The following is a 21,437-nucleotide window of genomic DNA, read 5'->3' as shown; positions in this document are numbered from 1 at the left end:
CACATCCCTGTCCACTCCCAGCATATTCCAGAAGGCAGGCGTCTACAAAACAAGGATATCAAAGACGAACGGCAGAGGAAAAGCAGAAGAGCAAGACAAGCACTCGATGCAGCTCCTCCCCTCTCTGTGGGACCGCCACAGCAGGCAGCGGACTCCCTATCCTCCCTCCCCTTGTTCCTGGTGGTGAAGACTATTTACCTTTCATTAGGAAAGCGGGATCTCCACGCGTCGTTAGTAAGCAACCCCCCCCCCCCCTCTTTCTGCGCCCGGCCAATCAACTCCTTCTCCCCTCTCTCCTCCCTTCTTCTATTTGCGACGCGAGGACACTTTTAAATAGAGCTCCTCCAGATGGCTTTGTGATGTTTCCCGAGGAATGTGAAGCCACAACAGCCTCCCCCAGCGACCCTCTGATGCGCGCCGTCACCCCAAGCAACCTGCTTGTGGCGCTGGCCTTTACATAACCGAGGCCCTGGCGTTTACGACGCACTGTCATTTGACGACAGCAGAAACTGGTCGACCCCCGAAGGCGAGGTGGCCACACACGCCGTTTGATATGAACAGACGACGGCATGGAAATTGGTTGGACGGTCACGCCCGTTTCGTAAACGATTGCCGCGTAAAAGAGCAGATGAGAGGGTTAATGCTTTGATTTGGTGATCGAGTGTTTGAGGTTATACAAACGGAAATGATTGGTATGGGTGTAACACTTGACCCATATGTAAGCACTCATTCACACTAGGGATTAGTAGATTCACACTTGAACACAGTTTCCAGCTCCTGGATGACTCGTTGTATTATGATGTCCCAGTGAGGAAGTACTGCCCGCTGTGAGGACGGAGGTTTTTGTTCTTGACAAACTATCGACTATCTCTCCAGGACACCAGCGTCGTCTTGGACAGGCTGTACCACAGTCGTGTGCCAGTCATGTTCTTCCAGAAAGTTCTATGACTCAATGGAGACACCTAGTGATGTAGCGCTGCAGTCAGCGACGGCGACGGCCATGGATCTGCCGAGGTCTTCAGTCAGCGAAGAGCGGTGAAGGAAAGGACGACCAGTTGATTCTGAGAGACTTAACGCTTTACGCTGTAAATATGATGCGTTTTCTTCTTCTGATCAGGATCATACGAAAATCTGATCAACCTTTTTCATGGCATATTTTGAATATCTCCTGCATGTCCCCTCCCAACGCCTTCGCTGGAGGAAATCTCTTTGCCCGCGGAAGCTGTGCTGATACACACAAGGGGGTTGATAACACAGGGAAACCATAAAATGTGTCCAGAACGTTGCCTCTAGAACTCCCACTCTCCCCGCCGCCTCGCTCCCCCCCCACACGCCACTGCACTAACCCAGGATACAGGAAGTCTGTCGCCCCAGCATCGGGTCAGCACAGATTGGAAATATGATTTGTTCGAAATGAATGAAGTATTCAAAACAACGTAGGAAATGTTTGAAACTCAGTCATGACACAGAGGACTTGCTGGGAAAGTCGAGTGCACTTGTTTTGTTTTATTCGTTGGGAGACGTAGAAAGTTGCGTCGTGTGAAACGGGGCACTTGATCCTCCTACAGGGGCGAACACACCGAGACCTTTCATGTCTCCAGCTCCTTTTCAAGTCAAAGAGAACAAAACGATAAAAAACACACAGATTTGGGAGTCAATAACAATGCTATGGTTCTACCCAACCCCTTCCCCGGAAAAAGTAAAAAAACACAACAACAGTAATAATACAGTGAATCATCTCACATAACTAATAAATACGAAGTCCTCGTCTCTGTACAGAGATATAAGTTCAAATTCAATCTTTCCAATACAAAATATGACTTCAGTGCATTTTCTTTGCGACATTCTCCAGCTAAGGCTTCCTGTGAAGCGGTCTGATGCAACCCTCATCTCCCCTGACGACCAACAACCCTCCCAAACAACCCTCCGGATCCTGACACACCTGACAGCAACCCCAAACAACCCTCCGGATCCTGACACACCTGACAGCAACCCCAAACAACCCTCCGGATCCTGACACACCTGACAGCAACCCCAAACAACCCTCCGGATCCTGACACACCTGACAGCAACCCCAAACAACCCTCCGGATCCTGACACACCTGACAGCAACCCCAAACAACCCTCCGGATCCTGACACACCTGACAGCAACCCCAAACAACCCTCCGGATCCTGACACACCTGACAGCAACCCCAAACAACCCTCCGGATCCTGACACACCTGACAGCAACCCCAAACAACCCTCCGGATCCTGACACACCTGACAGCAACCCCAAACAACCCTCCGGATCCTGACACACCTGACAGCAACCCCAAACAACCCTCCGGATCCTGACACACCTGACAGCAACCCCAAACAACCCTCCGGATCCTGACACACCTGACAGCAACCCCAAACAACCCTCCGGATCCTGACACACCTGACAGCAACCCCAAACAACCCTCCGGATCCTGACACACCTGACAGCAACCCCAAACAACCCAACCCTTCAGGCTGTCAACATCTCCAACACACACCCGGACAGAAAGGCACAAGTAACCACGACAGTCTGAGTAATACTGGACAAAGGGACAAACAAAAATGGAAATATCATTATTATTGATTAAAGATTTTGGTCATTTACAAATGTACTCGTATGATCTTTACATAATATATTCAAATATATATTAAGATAGCGGTATCAATAAAGATACTTAGAAAGGGGGTATATATATATCCATATATAGATTAACAGAAATATTATTGTCAAAAAAGAAAAAAGTGCATCATATACCAAACCTGAATATTGCAGAACAACAAACGTTTAAGTTAACAATTGTATTGAAAACTGTATAAAAAACAAAGCTGTACAAAAAAATCAAGTGTAGCAACCAAAAGAAAAAGCGAAAAAAGAATGCTCAACGTATCGAAGGGTCAAGACTAGTAAGTGCTCTGGTTTGTACTGTCTGAGGCTCCGCCTTTACTCCCTCCCTCCGCCAATCCTGGACCGGTTGATCTGGGCCACACCCCAGGAGGCTCCTCCCCCTGAGACAGTTCCACCTGTGATTGGCCAGGGGGCGGTTCTACCGGGCTACCTAATGGCCAGGGTTCCGTGGTCTCAGCGGCTGACCTGTGTGAGTGGGAAGAGCTATGCAAGCTGCCGTATTGCTTCGCGTCTGCGGTCTCTGTCTCGGGATTGGATCGTCTCGGGGCTGTGCCCGAGACCCGCAGCCCTGATTGGCTGCTTCCTGCTTCCTGGCTCTCTGACCAGTGGTCCCCGGGAGTCCTGAGCCCTCGTGTCCTGGAGGTCCCGCCCCAGGGCGCCTCCCTCCACCCCAGGCCCAGGGACGGCCTCTCCATCGGGGAGGAAGGGGAGGTGGTGGTGGGGTGGGAGCAGGCCCGGGCCTGGACCATCTGGATGCCTCCGATGGGGATCATCGGGTAGGGGACCCTGGTCTGCTGGGAGTGCATTGGCAGGTGGCTGAAGAGGTGGCAGGTGGACAGTGTCTGGGGGGACGGAGGGACAGGGCTCTCGCTGAGGGACAGGCGGAGGGCCGGGGGGAAAAGGCAGGCCTTTGGAGGAATCAGCTGTGGAGTACCGCATCCCTCCTGCAGGGAGAGCAAGAACACCAAGGTTACCTCAACTCTCTCAACTTGTGTACGCTGTGCCGCTTCCACTGCAGTTTTTAACAGGCAGCCGACCAAACCGGACCTGCCAGCAGAGAATTCAACTCCATACGTCCTCCAGAAGAGGGGACAAAAATTTGGTAAACACAACGCTAGGAAGAGTATTGTAGTTACAGCTTCAGACCATCAGTAGCCCCTAAAATGAGTATTTACCTTCACACAAAGGCGCTTTGGATCGTGCTTGGGCATAATCGCACCTCGTTTTAACAATTGGGGTGTTAAGAATAGGCCTTGACCAACAGCATCAAGACAACCAAACCCCAAGAAAAAGACCCAGAAGAACTGACCTGGCTGAGGCTCCCCAGGGTCCGAGGGCTCTCCCAGGGAAGGCAGGCTGACGGCCTGGGCCGCCCCCCCAGGGGTGAGGGGGTGGCCCGGGCCCGCAGGCTCGTCCGGTAGCGGCTGGGGGACAGAGGCTGGAGGGGGGAGAGCGGGTGCAAGGGCGAGAGGGTACTGATGGGGGACGGCCCCCGCTCGGGGGAGGGAGAGGGGTGCCGGCTGGGGGAGGACAGGTCCAGCCTGGGGGAGAGACTGCGGGCGGGGGAGCAGCTGTCGCTGCTGGGGGAGAAGGCCCGGGGGGAGGGGCTCCAGCCCCGCCGGGGGAACAGCGCCCTCTGGCCCCCGGGGGAGGAAGCGCGCCCGCTGGGCCACAGTCGCCGGGGGGAGGCCTCCTGGCTGGGGCCGGGGCCCATGGGCTCCTGGGTGGGGCCGGGGGGGCCGTGCTGGGAGCGCCCGCTGCTGGTGGAGCGCCCCCCGGTGGAGGGGCGGGTGTCTGACGAGCAGGAGGAGGGCGGGTCGTCATGGGACGAGGACTCCTCTTCCTCGTCCTCGTCGTCTTCCTCGTCGGAATCGTCCACGTCGGAGAACTGGTGCTCGGGCCCGCCCGGAGGCTCCTCCCTGTCTCCTCCTGGACCAATCAGAGGCAAACGTCCTTCAGAACCCCCCAGTAAACGTTCAGCAAGATATACCGTTCCAACGCCTCCCTCAACTTCATTCCGTTCGACTATAACTCGGCTCAAAGTCAGACGACACCGAAGCCCTTGAAGCGTTGCCAAGCTACGCAAACACACACCCATGAGTACACGCGGAGCAGCACATTTCCCTAACACAAGCTGAAAGTGCACAAAGAAGAGAGAAATCAGACAAAGGACAACAACGTCGGCCATTTATCAAACCGACGTTAAAAATAGCAAGCGAAGGGTCCGACAAGGTTGTCACGGACTGGAAATCGTGAGGCAGCCTTCATTCACAAACTGTTGTCGATGGCTCTCTGAATGAAAAGCTGCTTGAATGGCATGTCCTTGGTGCCATTGAGTGCAGTCTGCTGGCGAGAGGGAGCGAGAGAGAGAGGGGTGAGAGGAAGGGATAGGTGGGTGGCACGGAGTCTGTAGGGAGAGGGAGAGGGAGAGGGGGCGGACATGGCTGTCTGTCTGAAACGCTGCTCGGTACAAGAGGCGTACAAACGCAGCTCAGCAGCCCATCAGCAGCAGCAACTGGGACAAAAGCAATGCAACACACTCATCATTTATTCATATTTTGTCTGGAAGGCATTTCATGTGTTTTTTTTTGTTCGTTTTGTCTTCGGGAAGGCTGTCGCGAGGAACAGACCAGGACGTGAGAGTTACATAAACTGTCAATCTTGGCTTGGAGAGAAGAACCCTCTTCCTCCTCGCCCTCCTGCTCCTGTCACTCCTAGACCTCCACCTCCCCCTCCTCCACCTCCTCCAAATCCTCCCTCTCTACCTTCTCCTCCTCTTCCTCCTCCTCCTCCCCCTCCTCCACCTCTTCCTCCCTCTCTACCTTCTCCTCCTCTTCCTCCTCCTCCTCCCCCTCCTCCACCTCTTCCTCCCTCTCTACCTTCTCCTCCTCCTACACCTCCTCCTCCTCCTCCACCTCTTCCTCCCCCTCCCTCTCTACCTTCTCCTCCTCCTACACCTCCTCCCCCTCCTCCTCCTCCACCTCTTCCTCCCCCTCCCTCTCTACCTTCTCCTCCTCCTACACCTCCTCCCCCTCCTCCTCCACCTCTTCCTCCCCCTCCCTCTCTACCTTCTCCTCCTCCCACACCTCCTCCCCCTCCTCCCCCCCCTCCTCCCCCTCCTCCCCCCCCCTCCTCCCTGTACCTGTTGTCTCGCTCTCTGGCTCCTCCTCCTCCATAGATGATCCGGACACGCCCATCACCAGACACTTCTTCCCATGAGCCTTGGACTTCATGTGTTTGGTAAGGTTCCCTGGAGGGAGACACAGAGAGATGTGACACTGTACCACACTACATTACACTATATTACACTACTCAACACTCTAAAGTACAATACAATGCAACAAAAACACTGTATTATACTACCTTAGCAACAGTAATGGAGATCAATGCCTAGATAGACCCTAGATAAGAAAGGATGGATGCAGGGAGGGACGGACAGCCAGAGACAAACAGTGTACGGAGCCCATGTACTAGAGACCATCCATTCGTCTGTCTGTCTGTCAGACAGCCCCTCGCAGGACACAAGCAAGGATGCTCAGTCGGACCACAGGCGTTTGTGCAGCACGAATACTACGTAACAAAAGGATTCAGCATGCGCTTTCATCCAAAGTGACGTTCAAAAAAGAAGGGGGGTGGAGGGGGGTCGAGGAGGGGAGTTGAACCCATGACCACCGAGCCACACCCACATCCACACCCGGGGGGACGACCCGTGCATGGGCTAGCCCCCGGATCCTGCTCACCTTTGGTTTTGAAGGCAAAGTTGCAGTGTTTGCAGACGTAGGGCCGCAGGTCCGTGTGCGTGCGGATGTGCTTCCGCAGCATGCTGGGCTTCTTGCAGCGGATGCCGCACTCGCCACACACGTACTTCCCTCGGCCTCGACCCCGCACGTACACGTAGTCCTCATTCGACTTGTACCTGAGGGAGGGAGAGGGACGGGGACAGGGGACAGGGGGGGGGGGAGAGAGGGCAAGGGAGGGAGAGAAATAGAGGGAAGGGAGGGAGAGAGAAAAAGAGAGAGGGAAGGGAGAGATGGAGAGAGAGGAGGGAGAGAGTAAAAGCAAAGCAGCAATACAGAGAGAGAGCGCCAAAGAGAGGAGGGACAGCAAGAGAGAGGGATGGAGAACGAGTGATAGAGAAGGAGGGAAGGAGGGAGGGAAGGAGGGAGAGATGGGTGAAGATAGCATCTCTAAACAAAGGTTTCTTTTATAGCAGCAGTAGAAGGGGTAGTCCCTCCAAACCGACTTCCTGTGTTTCCCCCTGCAGTCCCCACCATCCCAGCTCCACCCAGCACAGACAGACAAACAGCAGCCTGTCTGCTGCAGCCTGGGGGTGGCCTTGGCCAACAACAGCACCCACTAAAATGAAGGAAGGGAAGCCTGGTTCCAGCCAATGGCTCAAAATAGGCAGCAGTACATAAAAATCAGACGACACATTTAGCTCTGCTAAATTGTTGTTTATACGCTCTGCTAATGTTTACCGAAAAGGGGCTATTTGTGAAGACACTGGAACAAGCCATGTTTCTGTCATCCAGGCGGGCTGTCCTCTACACAACCTGCAGTGTCTGTCTTCGATCAGATAACTAACACATGCTGCACTATTTCTCTGCGGTGAACGTGTGTGTGTGAGCATAGTTTGAGGAGACAGAAGCCCATTCTGAAGAGCCACAAAGTCTCATTTCAAAACGGAGAAAACCTGTGGGTCTCAGGGGAGCGGTTATAATGCATTCGAGTCCAAGCAGTCGGCCGCACACTGGCATACAATTGGTGTCACAGCTAAAAATATCCCTCTCGCCGTGCAGGTACAGTCAAACACCAGTTCCACACATTTCCTCTTTGATCAGGGAACACTCAAAGCATCCCTGGGAGGATGCAGATTGCAGAAAGATTGGCGCCCTTGTTCAACAGTCACAAGACAGACAGCGATGAGAATGTTTATCTATAGGGCCAGTAACCAAGAAACACATGGCAGTTAATGTGTTGTTTTCAGGTATAACATTGAAGTAACACAATTACTCCATGCAAGTGCAAGCTGGGTCAAATGTCAATGACACAATATAATTTATGTATGTAGCGAATGTACACACAAGATAAAACGGTGAAAAACCTATCTAAATTATAATCCCAGATAGATGTTATTTCACAAAGACTGTGACACAATGTCCCAACTGTAAAAGGAAGAGTACCTACACTATAGTATCAGTCTTTTCTGGAGGGAAACCAAGAAAAAGGACAGCATTCAGCTAACAGCGTCCTACAAACTTAGCCTGTAAGTAAGTAACACACCAACATAGTCACCTCACAGTTCCTTCAGTTCTAAAAGAAGCAGATTGAGTGAGGAACAACTGTTGTGTTGCAGTTCTTTCAGCGGGGATTGGCTCAGGATGAAAACGTAAAAGTGATTACAAACACTCGGGCGAGCTGTCTGGCGTGTCCAGTAATTTACCGGAAGCGTGTTTAGTGTTGCCACCGGGCATGTGTCTGGAAAACACAGAGTGAAGGACAGTCCCTGTCGCTGGTTGTGAGTGAACATGAGAGGCAGCCTGGAGAAAATGAAGGCCGTTTAGATGTGTGGAAAATCGATGGTGGCGGATTGGAGAGTGTAGCTGCGCTTGTTTGCATGACATCACACAGAACATGAAGAGAAGCAGACAAAGAGGAGAGAGACAGAGAGAGAGAGAGAGAGAGAGAGAGAGAGAGAGAGAGAGATAGAGAGAGAGACAGAGAAAGACTGTACCTCTCTCAGGTTAGTTAGTGAGTGGGAAAAAAGCCAGATTCAGAGAGAGAGAGACGGAGAGAGAGAGAGAGAGAGAGAGAGAGAGAGAGAGAGAGAGAGAGAGACGGAGGGAGAGAGAGGAAAATAGTGTGAGGCAGTCAGACAAAGGAAAGACTGAAGATCGGCTTTCAACGAGGAATACTACACGCACATGCACCTACACCCACATGCAGACAGAGAGGCACACACACACACAAACACACAGCAATTAGATCAATATTCACACCCAATTATTGCATTCACCCCCAGGACGAGAGGTGCTGGACTCTCTTATCTCCAAAGCTAAACTGCAGCTGTGAGGAAGGGATCCACACACTAATGAGGATCTCTCCTGAAACGAGTCTGGAGGAAAACTCACGGCTTGTCTGAAACCCCCCCCCTTCCCCCTCCCCCCCCCCCCCTTCCCCTCGACCCCCACAACCCCACCCCTCCTCCCAACCTCCCCCCCATGTTTCTCCAAACCCTATTCCAGAAGCAACCGAAGATGAGGTAGTTCGTTTTGAGAGTGGAACATGTTCTGCGGAGTCCCTGAGGGCAGTAGGAACTCAAATGCTCCCTTTTCAGGGTTACAACGAAGAGAGGAATATGCAGTTCATTGATATGCAGATGCGTGTTTGTCATAAAAAAAATCAACAGGAAACGTCTCTCTCTTACCCCCCTTCGAAGATGCGGAGACGAGGAGGGGGAGGGGCCTCGCTCTGCTTGGACGTGGAGGCCCCTCCCCCGCTGAGACGAGGAGGAGGAGGGGCCTCGCTGTGCTTGGACATGGAGGCCCCTCCCCCGCTGAGACGAGGAGGGGGAGGGGCCTCGCTGTGCTTGGACGTGGAGGCCCCCTCCTCTTCTCTCTTCCCTTTCTTCTGCTCGTCCTTCTCGGGCTTCCGCTGCTCCTTCAGTCTGAGGGAGGCGCTGGGTGGGGTGGCTGGTACCTACACTCGAGACAGACACAGGCAAATTCACCAAGGCTGAGCCACGGCCACCACATTAACAGACAACAGGGGAAAATAAAGTTCACGTCAACACTCCATATCATCATTTGACAAAATATCGTTTCCCCCCCCCCCCCCCTTCTATCGTTTACATCACATTTCGACAATGTTTTTCATTGAGCTTTTATCGAAAGGCAAATAGTGCGTGTAGAAAGTACAGCAGAAGATCAAGGATCAGAAGTGCATAGTTGTAACAGTATTCCAGTGGTCAGAGTCAAGGAACGTTCTGAATTTCCCGGCCAAGTAACACCATCTCAGCTACAAAATACACAAGGCACCAAGCCCGTTCCCCCTCCCTGCGGTGTGCTCCATAGTGCTGATATACTTACCTCTGAGACGCGTGGCTTTCTGCTGTTGGCGGGGACCAGCTTGCTGGAGGCAGCGCCCGGGGCTGTGGCCGTGGTGTAGGTCTCAGAGCTGTGCTGCTGCTTGGAGCGGAGCAGGCCGAGGGCCAGTCGGGTGCTGAGGCCCGGCAGGTTGGGGTTGTGGACGCTGACGCTCCAGGAGGAGTAGACGGAGGCCTGGGGCTCCCTCTGGGCCGAGGGGTTGGGCTTCCCGTAGTTCAGGTAGCACCAGCTGACCGAGGTGGAGGTGTGGAGGCAGGGGTAGGAGGGCGGCTCCCGTGCCTCGGGGTTCCGGGGCTGTGGGGCGCTGGCCTGCTGGGTGACCTCCTCCTCTACTTCTTCTTTCTTTGGCTCAGATTTTCCTGGTAACTCCTCCTCCCTGTCGGGCTCCGCCTGCTCCGGCACCACCTCCTCGCCCTCCTGCTCCTCCTTCACAGCTGCGACCTCCCCTTCCACCCTCTTCGGAAGCTCTTCCTTGTGATCCCCCGTTTCCAGATGGCTCCCAGAACCTTTACTCTTCTCTTCCTCCTCCTCCACCCTCTCCTCCACCCTCTCCTCCACCTCCTCCTCCTCCACCTCCTCCTCCTTGGCCTCTTCCTCCTTCACTCGTTTCTGCTGCCGCTGGGCCTCAGAGCTGAGCTCCAGGCTCGCGGCTGGGGAGAGCATCCGCTTGCTGCCCCCCGGCCCCAGGGGACCGAAGTCTTCCCCAGGGCTGGGGACCAGCTCCAGGGGCAGAGACAGGGGCAAGTAGCTCTTGAAGTCCGGACTGGGCAGCTTCAGGTAGGACCTCTGCAGTTTGTCCTGCTCCAGTTGCCCCATGATGACCATGGCCGTGCAGACAATGGGGTCTTGCGAGCGGGCCAAGATCTGGGACAGGGTGGTGTACACGGCCCTGGTGTAGGTGGGGACGTGGGTCTGGAGACGCACTGGGACCACCAGGGACACCACGGGGGTCAGCTGCTCCATGCAGGTGGCGATGGTAGGCACGGCGGCGTGCTGGTTGTAGGGGACGGGGACCAGGGAGTGGGGAACGGGGGCGGGACAGCTGGAGGAGGTGGAGGGTCTGGCCTCTCGGAGGGCGGGATGGTGGGAGGGCATCTGAATAGTGAGTCCGGGTGGCATGGGAAGGTACAGGGCCTGGCTGGTCCCTACCCCACTGGGGAACTGGACGGGGAGCAGGTTGGAGAAGGGATGGAGAGGCATGCCTACGCGCTCTACCCTGTGGAGCTGTGCCGGGTGGACTTGAAGAGGGCCGCTGCGGGTGTGCAGGAAAGCTCTGTGGATGATCTGGGTGGACAGGACCTCGGTAATGGCTGTGGTGGCAGGCAGCAGCTGGGCCAGAGGCCCTGGGGGGAGCGGGTCCTGGCCCTGGGGCCGGAGGGGCAACAGGGCCTGGTGGAGAGGCAAGATCTGGGGCTGGAGCAGTTGCAGCGTCTTCCCGATGGCCTCCGTGTTGAGCCTTGAGGTGCCGGCCTCAGCTTGGAAGAGGCCAAGGTGGCCGGGGAAGGATGGCCCAGGCTGGGGGCTCCCGTTCCTGGGCGGCTGACCCCCGGAGGCCCCCTCGTCCTGCTCTGGCTCTCCCAGGGTGGCGTGCTTCACCAGCAGGCACTTTCTCCTCTCCTTCCAGGCGGATGCAGACTGCTGCGGGGAGAGGGAGCCGTAGTCGAAGGACTTGCTCCTGGTCTCCACGTCTGGCGCCTGGCTCTCGGGGCTGGCCGTGGCTTGTTCCGAGGCAGAGCGTCGCATCTCTTTGGAGGGTTGGTGGAGGTGGTGTGGGTGGGAGGCCGAGGGCACTGTCAGCATGTGGGAGCCCTGGATTCCGGAGCCCCAGAGCGCCCCCTCAGGCTTGCCCGGGTCCTCCAGGGAGGGAGAGCGGCTGGAGGCGTGAGAGATGCTGCTCTCCTGGCTGGGGCTGCGGGGAAGAGACACCGACTCGAAGCTGGACTCCCTGGAGGACTGGGAGGCCTCGGCTAGGCGGAGACGCTTCTTCTTTGGTGGCAGCTTCTCTGCGGGAAGCTGGGACAGACTGTGGCTCCTCTGAGGCCACTGGAACTCCTCCACTTTCTCCATCTCCTGGAAGGAAGGACGAGAAAGAAATGATCCATCTCATATCAGTATAATCTTCTTAGGACATCTACAGTGTCACATAATATTGTTATATAACAGGGCTATTAAAAAGCAATTAAAAAGAATCGTAGAGGGACCAAGAAATTCTGTTGCTCACTCAAACTCAATTTCCCAAGCACTCACACCACACAACGGTTTACCACACCTTAGACGAGGACGCCATTGCCGGGGGCGACACGGACGGCATGTCAGCATCAGGCTCCACGGTAACTAGAATCTCCGGCACTTGTATGTTGTGTTGGCGGACCAGGCGGGATGTGGTGGGCGAGGGTCTGGGCTCTGGCGGCTGCGTTGGCTGGCCCCCCTTCGCTTCCACCTCTTGACTCTCCATCGAAAAGCTCTCCTGCTTCTCGAAGGAGCTGGTGTGCTGTATGACGGACACGCCCTTCCTGTCCTGCTGCTGGGGATCGGCCTGGGAGGGGGCACCTGGGGAGACAGAACCACGGGGGTTACCATGCTATCGCCACAGGGAGGAGGTGTCAATGCAAAGTTTACAGTGAAAGAACCAATCGGCAGATTTAAATACATGCCTGAGAAGGTTTGGCCGTGTTCCGGTCTGCTTGGCACTGAGGTGGGGGGGGCAGGACTGCAGGGGCTCGGGGGGTCTTCCTCCAGGCTTTCCTCCTTCCTCCTCTTCCTCACCGCCATGGCCAGCGCCCGGAATTTATAGTGCATCATCTGGGGGCGGTCCCCACGGAACGCCCTGCCGCCGGCGTCTTGTTTTGGCTGCTCCTGGATGGGCTGGCCCGGGCAAAGCTTGGTGTGAGCCTCGTAACTGTCTCTCTGGTTCCAGCGGCCCCTGCAGGCCTCACACTCATACAGCCAGGGGCCCCGACTGCCCTCCGGCTCCTGCTGCCTGCGAGATGGTTCGCTTCCTGTCCCCGGGAATGAGGATGAGGGGCCCGCCTCCTCCTGGGTAAGTTCGGCACCCGGGGGCATCTCGATGGCGGGCTGGCGCCTCAGCATGCGCTGGGCGTGGCCCACTCTCATCTCCGCCACCATCGCCTGCTGCTCGTCGAAGGACTGGCTGAGACGGAAGCCCTTCGGGGGGATGGCACAGCTGGCGGGGTCCCCCTGGCTGGCGCAGGTGGGCATGGAGTGGCTTCTCAGCAGAGGCACCGCGGTGGAGCACACCTGGATCCCGGACGGCTCGCCATCCGGTCCGCAGGGGGCCCCCAGGCCGCTTGGCCCAGGGGCGTCGCTTTTGGGCTCGAAGACGTACGGGTCTTTGGAAGGGGAGGAGAACTTGGGCGACTCCAGGCTGCTCTTCCTGGAGAGGGAGGAACGTCGGGGCTTGACACTGTCGATCTCACTGGTGTCCACCACCGCCTCGTTGATGGTGATGAGCTTGGTGATGTGTTCGATGACCTGGGTCTTGGGTACACCAAAGGGGAGGCCTTTCTCCTCCGGGCCTGAGGATGAGGCGTGCGGGTGGGGATGGGGGTGCAGCTGGTGGGGGCTGCGCCGGCCGTACTTCCCCAGGATGATCTCGGCGTAGGTCTTGACGTTGGCACTGGGGGGGCTGACCTGGGACAGCTCGGCACTGCCATAGCTGGAGAAGTAGCCGGACTCTGTGCTGCCTTTACTGCCAGGGCCCAGGGAGGAGGAGGAGGTGGAGGAGGACGAGGGGGCATCGTCCGGAGAGGCCAGGGGCCCGCGCTTCCTCTCGCTCAGCCTCATGGCCAACCTCTGCTTCACAGCCTGGGAGTCCTCCGGCCGGTGGCTCTCCTCGGGGCCCGGCCCCACGCTGCCACTCTTCTGCTGGCCCTGCCTCTCTTTGGCGACGGATGAGGCTTGGTGCCGGCCCGTCTCCTCCTCCGAGTCAGTGCTTTCGCCCTCCGTGGGCTCTTCGGGGTCCTCCCCCTGGGCCTCGGGCCCGCTTAGGCTGGGCTCGTCACGGCTGGAAGCAAGGCCTGCTTTAATGCGGTGAGCGTGGGACTTGCGGTGCTTGTACAGGTTGCTCTTGGTCTTGAAGGAGAAGCCGCATGGGGCGCAGGGATAGGGCCTCTCGCCCGTGTGCGAGCGAATGTGTTTCTGGAGGACGCTAGGCTTGGCGCAGGGTCGCCCGCAGTAAGTGCAAATGTATTTCCCCGGTTTCGGGGGCTTCTTGTCTCCTCGCCTGGGCTGGCTGGCCCCCTCCGAACCCTCCTGGCCAGCCTGGGAGGAGCCCCCGTGGGGGGGGCATCCTGTGGTGGAGGAGGGGACGGGGGAACCGGAGGAGGGCGAAGGGGAGGGGAATCTGCAGCCCGCAGAGGGCCCTGGGGCGTCTGAGGCCTGCCATGCTGGGGCAGGAGCTCGGTGCTGCTGCATCCGGAGCAGCAGGTCTCCCCTTCGGGGCTGGCGGTGGTGGGGGCGCCCCAGGGCCCCGTGGACAGGCCGGGGGTTGGGGGGAGGGGGGTGCGGTGGACGGGAGCCCGGTGGGGGCTCATCAGAGAGAGGCTGCTCTTGCCTTCCGGAGCGTTCCCCATCGGACGGATGGCTGGACTCAGCCTCCATAGAGTGGGGAGGGGGCCTCACGGACACAGGGGGTCAAGGGGCCTCATGGAGCTAGCCTGGGAGACGCATGGAGGCCTAGGGCTGGGGAACAACTACTCGCAGAGAAAGGTTTCGCGGGAGAGGACCTCTTTGGTGCGGGCCAAAAGTCATTCAAGAGGACCAAATAAGACATCATTAAAAAGCCCCCTGGAGCGGCGGGGATGCAGGTAAACATGGATGCAGAGCGATAGGCGGGCAGCTGTGTCTCTGCGCGCCCTGAGCCATCTTGACAGCTCTGCTGGGTTTCTCTCTCCTCTGCTCCGCTCCTTCTCTCTCCGCGGCTCCTCTGAGGCTCTGCGTCTGCACACACAAACACAGAGAAGAGCACTTGTGAGCCGGAGAAGGGAAACAAAAGGCTCATACATCTGTGGCATCACTATTCGTCATCACCACCGTACCATGACAGTGTGTCACTGTTGACTGGAAGATCCGGAGGAATTAGGCACGTATACCGCATTAGGCCACCCCCACGCCGACACGCTCTGAGTGTCAGATAATGCCTCCCAAAAAGACGTGTGAACAAACACGTCCTGATGAAGGAGGTGGGAGGTTTCCAGTCATTAGTATCCAATCGTATCCCACGCTGACTAATACGGCAGGCAGAGTGCCGGGCTGAGTGTTCTAATGAGAACGTTAGTCAGGTAGCGTCAGCAGCGTGCTAATGCTGCCTTGCTGTCATCAGGACAGGCGCTGACCGAGATTGGCCGGTGACACGGTCCTGAGTGAGCTGCTATTCAGCGGGTAAGGCCACTCTATCTAAATGTGCTCAAAGACCCGCTCTGTGTTGAAGGGGGGAGAAAACACTCTTTTAGACTCTAACCGCTAGCATGCTAATACCTTAGCAAACAGACACACACCCCACGGATGAACAAACCCAGAACAAAACGCACAACCTCCCTCCTCTCGCACACAAACACCACGAGGGCTGTACAAATAAGCGTCTCCAACACTCTCCCTCACTCAGATTTGCCTCTCCAGTAGGTTACACAAGTAAAAGGATCTCAGTCTCGCACACAGCCTCCACACTGAGAAACTGGCCTCTACAACTGCTTCCTGCTACCGACGGGCCGATGTGGGTGTCTGACCTGGGCCTTCTGGCCGAGACAGCGTTAACGGTACGCTGCTCTACGCTGGGCGGACAGGAGCTACGGAGCAGAGGAGCACCCGCCGAGAAGACCGCAATGTTATGGCACCGAGTCAAAGCAAACGTTGGAAATACAGCCTGAGCTTATCTGATCTGGCGCTCGACGTTGAGGGGCGAGAGGGAGGAGGAGAAGAGGAAGGCTGTCGTTTTGTGAATCTAGGAGACCTGACAGCCAGTAGCTTTCAGCGAACGCACCGTGGACTGCCGTGCTCCACACAGCCACTAGGGGCAGTATCAGAGCAGGAGGAGAAGACGGTCTTATCTTCACATATCTTTTACTAAACACTGTTTTCCCCTTCTTACAAGAACTCCAGCAATACACACAAAATTTGTGTGCGACAGCCAATAAAAACCAATTCAGGGCGCAGCCTGAGCCAATCAAAACATTTTTGCTGAGCTGTCGTAGCCAGCCGCAGACAACCCCAGCTGAAGCTCATCTACTGAATCAATCATCATAAGAACCTTCCGCTTTCCTACTCACCCTGTCAGCTCCCAGTTCTGTGTGTGTCTGTGTTTACTTGAGGGCTTATGTGTGTGCTTGTGTGTATGTATGTGTCTGTATGAGGTGTGTATGATGTGTGTGTGTGTGCATGTGTGTGTATGATGTGTGTGTGTCTCTCTCTGTTTGAGACTTTGTGTGCGTGTCTCTCTGTTTGTTTCGGTGTGTGTGTGTCTCTGTTTGTGACTTTGTTTGTGTGTGTCTTTGTATGTCTGTTTGTGTGTGTCTTTGTATGTCTGTGTGTGTGTGTCTGTGTGTGTGGACAGCTGTAGCTGAGGTAAATGATGTGCATGTCAGATATGTGAGAGCAACATCCTACTTGGATATACCAACAAAATAAAAACACCAAAAAACGTGCTTCAGTAATTCATTTCCACAAACATAGTTCAGCAGCGTACACAGTAATATTGAGAAAAGCTCACAGATGGGAAGAGGGTGATACTGACAGAGAAAAAGAGAGATGAATCAGATGAAAAAAAGAGAAAGAAATACATGGGAGTGAGAGAAGAGAAAGTGAGAGACGGCGAGAGACCTGGGGAGTGATTCAGTGTTCCGGCAGCTAGGTAAACAGCTCTAACTGAAGACGGCAACGGAGGTGCCAGTTGTGGCGTGGAAACCCAGACAGGTTTTTAATGAGCCACGGTTTCTCTCTCCATATGTTGCTGGGAAAAAAAATACAGCACAATCTGCCTTCATTATCAACCAGGTTTACAGTGAGAGAAAAAACACACACACACACACACACACACACACGGGGGAAAGAAACATGCGATCACTCTTGCTTTTGGGAACGTCTTGTCAGATTGTCGGGTCTCTTTCCACCCAACAACCCCCCCCCCCCCTCCCCCCAATGTCTTCTGGGGGCTGATCATCTATGTGGTGTGTACAGCACAGCCAGAACATGCTTTGATTACAGACATACCACAGAGCAATTACAAAGGACAGCAAACTATACCTATAAGAAATCATCTCTTCTCCGTCATAGAGAATCTTGCGGCTAGACACACGAGGGCTAGGTACATGAAGTAAAGCTGCAATACGTAACATAATCATAGAAATTCAAATATGGGAAACAGCGCCTCCAATTCTGGACTGAACTTCTGCGCTTTCCCCTCAGCTCGAGTTTGACAGTGGTTTCACAAAATAAGCCAATTAGGAAAGCCCGCCTCGTCGAAGGCGATTGGCTGTAACAGGACTGCTGGAACATAATTGGCTGGAAAGTAGCGGATCGGTCCAAAAATGTGAAACTGGCACTGAGCTGTCCGTGTAGCGAAACAACTTTCACAGGGCCTCATTAGCTCACAAAACATGTTTATAGAGGACAAAACCTTTGTTTAGTTTTTTTTAAGAAATGGTGTCCCTTTAACTAACTTTCTGATGTAAAGCTAGACTACTGAATAAGTTGAGGCACTACAGAGAGCTACTACTGGTCTACCCTGAGCCATTCATGTTTAGCATGGACCAGCAGCTAAATGAGATGAGACACACTTGTGAGACGACAAAAGCAGAAATGCAAAAAGAGAGAATGGAGGCAGAAAGAGCATGAATAAGCCAAAGGAGAAAAAAGAGACGGAGAGAGAGAGAGGGAGCAGGAAGGAGATGACAGTGCGAGACGGAGAGATATAATGAGTGGAGTGGAGACAGGAAAAGACAGGTTGAGTGGGAGGAAGTGAAAAAAAGAAGTCAAGTGCGTAGGAGGGTGATAGAATGTAGACAGACAGAAACACACAGAAACAGGAGAGGAGGGCAGAGCAGTGGAGAGTGGAGCAGAGCAGAGGGGAGGAGAGCAGAGGGGAGGAGAGCAGGGGAGGGGAGGGGGGGGAGAGGAGAGCATAGCAGGGGAGGAGGGGAGAGGAGAGGAGAGGGGGGAAGAGCAGATGCGAGGAGGAGACGAGGGGAGAAGAGAGCAGAGCAGGGGAGGGGGGCAGAGGAGAGCAGAGGAGGAGAGAAGGGGAGAGCCGAGGAGAGCAGAGGGATGGGCAGAACAGTGACGAGTGGAGCAGAGCAGGGGAGAGCCGAGCAGTGAAGAGTGGAGCAGAGCAGAGCAGGGGAGGAGAGGAGGGGAGAGCAGAAGAGAGGAGAGCAGGGCAGAATTAGAGCAGATGAGCGGAGAAGAAGGGAATAACGAGTGTCTCCTCTTCCTGTTTGGTGTGTGAGCACAAGCAGGCCGTCACAGTGTAAAGCCTTAATGATCTCTGGCATGGTATTGATGCAGACCTTAAACAGGGCGATTAGAAGGCTTTCCAGAGGGGGAGAGCACCGTGTGCATTATTCATGGGAGTCTAGACTAGCAGCTCGGAACAGGGAAACACGCCATCTGAGCTTTGCCAGGAAGATCAGGGGAATGCCTGCCAGAGTCTGCACTAAGGAAGCACATCACACACACACACACACACACACAGTATATACACACACACACACAGTATATACATACAATACACACATACAGTATACACACACACACACACATAAACAAACAGTATATACATACAATACACACATACAGTACATATACATACAGACACATTATCCTATATTCAGTACATAGATGTACTGGATGTAAGAGAGTAGAACTTTCTCCTCTCCCATACATCAGTCCAGATCCACTCTGACACAAAGCATATCAGCCAATTAGACCATGAGGTGATATTATACTTCCTGTTCATTCACAAGGACTTTCCCCATTTCTCTCTCTCTCCTGCAATCTTTTCTCTTCCAGACAGAGAGTAGGCTGTATACTTTACAGTGCAAGCTAGGTTTGTCACAGCAATCCAAAAAATTGGGTTTCCAATAAAGAGGGTAACAAAAGTTGGCTACGGTTCAATTTAAGTTATAAAATGTCACCAAAATGGTCAACAGTGGTTGGCAAACAATGTAGCCCATACATATGAATCAATAAAAATTGTTGGGGTTTTGCACCTCCCCAAAAAAACATTGTGTATCGTTGCGAAACAAAACAATGTCGAATATTTAGCTCTACCCATAGAGTTACTCTACCTATGTCAGGTTAATTTGTTACAAGCTGCCTAGCCTAACTGACAGCAGGTGTTGCTACAGTAACCGAGTTAGTTAGCTTTCAAACTGTCTCAAACAGAGCCGTACCTCGGTAAATTATGTCTGGCTGAAACAGAACCAGTGAACCGAGGCACTCGACTCGTCTACGTGAGTCGGGACAGGAGACGCAACATTTTGGAAGACGTGAATTCCTCCCCGCTGTAATCAGTGAGGGTTAGGGCATGGTAGTTGACACCGTTCTGCTAAGGAGCTCCGCGGTACGAACCTACAGTTAGTGAAGTCACCGATGCAGCTGTCTAGCAGGGGCACATTCCTCAGAAAGGAGTTGTCAAAGCGAAACCCTGGAGCTAATATTAACCTGCGGGTGTGTAACGGCGACTCCTGATACAGGCAGAATCGTGTCCTACTGTGTGTCAGTGGCGTGTCTATACTTTTTTGTCTGGGGTGGCTGACTTATGCAGGGGTGGCATGACACACACACACACACACCACATCTCAATAGCATTCATTTATTATTTGTCTCCACTACCCATATCTACTTTAATTACTAGCATTACAGTGTATAAATTCTAGTCTATTTTAATAAATAGACCTACCAATCACAACACAGTGGCACCATACAAATGTAATATAAATGTTCCATACTTTATTTAAAGATCTTGTGCTTCTAATAGTAGGCTACATACGAAAAAAAACTACACTTTCAAAGGGTTGCTGTCATAATGATAATAAAATCTGCCTCATTCTTAGTATGCTAGGAGGTATGTTAACCAACCCATATGACTAAAACAAAAGAATAAGTATTGCACTTTTCCATATATAATTGCCTTGATTAAACTTTAGTTTCAATGTCTGGCAATTAACCACAATATTATTGATATTAACAATGTAAAGTAGCACTAAAGAGAAATTTGGAACTATCAGGGTATGACATACCCATGTGTAAAGCTGGAGGCTCTTGCTGTATATCCCTTCCAGTGTCAGGATGGCTCTCATGATCCTCTGACTAGCTAGCACTGCTCTCAGAATCCTCTGACTAGCTAGCACTGCTTTCAGAATTCTCTGACTGGCTAGCACTGCTCTCAGGATCCACTGACTAGCTAGCACTGCTCTCAGGAGCCTCTGACTAGGTAGCACTGCTCTCAGGATCCCCTGACTGGCTAGCACTGCTCTCAGGAGCCTCTTACTAGCTAGCACTGCTGTCATGATCTCCTGACTGGCTAGCACTGCTCTCATGATCCCCTGACTGGCTAGCACTGCTCTCATGATCCTCTGACTGGCTAGCACTGCTGTCATGATCTCCTGACTGGCTAGCACTGCTCTCAGGATCCTCTGACTGGCTAGCACTGCTCTCATGATCCTCTGACTGGCTAGCACTGCTCTCAGGATCCTCTGACTAGCTAGCACTGCTCTCATGATCCCCTGACTGGCTAGCACTGCTCTCAGGATCCTCTGACTGGCTAGCACTGCTGTCATGATCTCCTGACTGGCTAGCACTGTTCTCATGATCCTCTGACTGGCTAGCACTACTCTCAGGATCCTCTGACTGGCTAGCACTGCTCTCAGGATCCTCTGACTGAATAGCACTAGTCTCAGGATCCTCTGACTGGCTAGCACTACTCTCAGGATCCTCTGACTGGCTAGCACTGCTCTCATGATCCTCTGACTGGCTAGCACTGCTCTCATGATCCTCTGACTGGCTAGCACTACTCTCAGGATCCTCTGACTGGCAGCACTACTCTCAGGATCCTCTGACTGGCTAGCACTACTCTCAGGATCCTCTGACTGGCTAGCACTACTCTCAGGATCCTCTGACTGGCTAGCACTACTCTCAGGATCCTCTGACTGGCTAGCACTGCTGTCATGATCCCCTGACTAGCACTGCTCTCCCTCTGACTAGCTAGCACTGACTTTATGATCCTACTGTCCTGTTTTGGATTTAATTATTTTGGATAATTCCTGAATGTTTGGATTTATTTTCGTACTGTAATAGTCGCATGACGAATATCATTTTATAGCTTGCACAATCAATTTAATTATGTATAAATGAATGAATGTGACATGCAAAACTAACGCTTGATATACACTATTGCATTTTTCCCCATATGTGAGTCAGACTAGCTGGGTGTGTAAGCAATCATGCCAGTTATTGTGTCAAATTACACAGCTAGCATTAGCATTGTTGTCAATAACCAAACAACAAACAACAATGACAGGTTTGCTAGCAACCATCACGGAAAAAACAGGGCAAGGTTCTTAGCTTACTACAGCTAAAACCTTTTTAACCTCTGGCACAGTATGTGTATCAAGTCCACTCACAACTTTCAGGAGCGACAAATAGCTATTAACACAATAAGACCAGGGGCC

The 21,437-nt window shown here is 53.7% G+C and overlaps 1 protein-coding gene across 3 annotated transcripts in view; it reads right to left on the bottom strand.

Moving 5' to 3' along the window:
• Window positions 1-1,486: 1,486 nt before the first annotated feature.
• The window catches only part of LOC124477942 (transcription factor HIVEP3), a 54,394-nt gene continuing 34,443 nt past the window's right edge, over window positions 1,487-21,437 (bottom strand). For all 3 annotated transcript variants that reach the window (XM_047036029.1, XM_047036036.1, XM_047036022.1), the window contains 8 exons: window positions 12,408-14,712; window positions 12,023-12,303; window positions 9,736-11,823; window positions 9,075-9,346; window positions 6,388-6,563; window positions 5,790-5,897; window positions 3,957-4,576; window positions 1,487-3,591 (listed from right to left, as the gene is read on the bottom strand). In XM_047036029.1, coding sequence (XP_046891985.1) covers window positions 2,923-3,591; window positions 3,957-4,576; window positions 5,790-5,897; window positions 6,388-6,563; window positions 9,075-9,346; window positions 9,736-11,823; window positions 12,023-12,303; window positions 12,408-14,373 — 6,180 coding nt within the window. In that variant the 5' untranslated portion in view covers window positions 14,374-14,712 and the 3' untranslated portion in view covers window positions 1,487-2,922. The remainder of the gene's footprint in view (window positions 3,592-3,956; window positions 4,577-5,789; window positions 5,898-6,387; window positions 6,564-9,074; window positions 9,347-9,735; window positions 11,824-12,022; window positions 12,304-12,407; window positions 14,713-21,437) is intronic.

Source organism: Hypomesus transpacificus, chromosome 2, assembly GCF_021917145.1.
Source record: "Hypomesus transpacificus isolate Combined female chromosome 2, fHypTra1, whole genome shotgun sequence".
In the NCBI taxonomy this organism is placed as follows: Eukaryota; Metazoa; Chordata; class Actinopteri; order Osmeriformes; family Osmeridae; genus Hypomesus; species Hypomesus transpacificus.
Note: the sequence above shows the minus strand (reverse complement) of the source record. Positions and strands in the feature narration are given on the sequence as shown.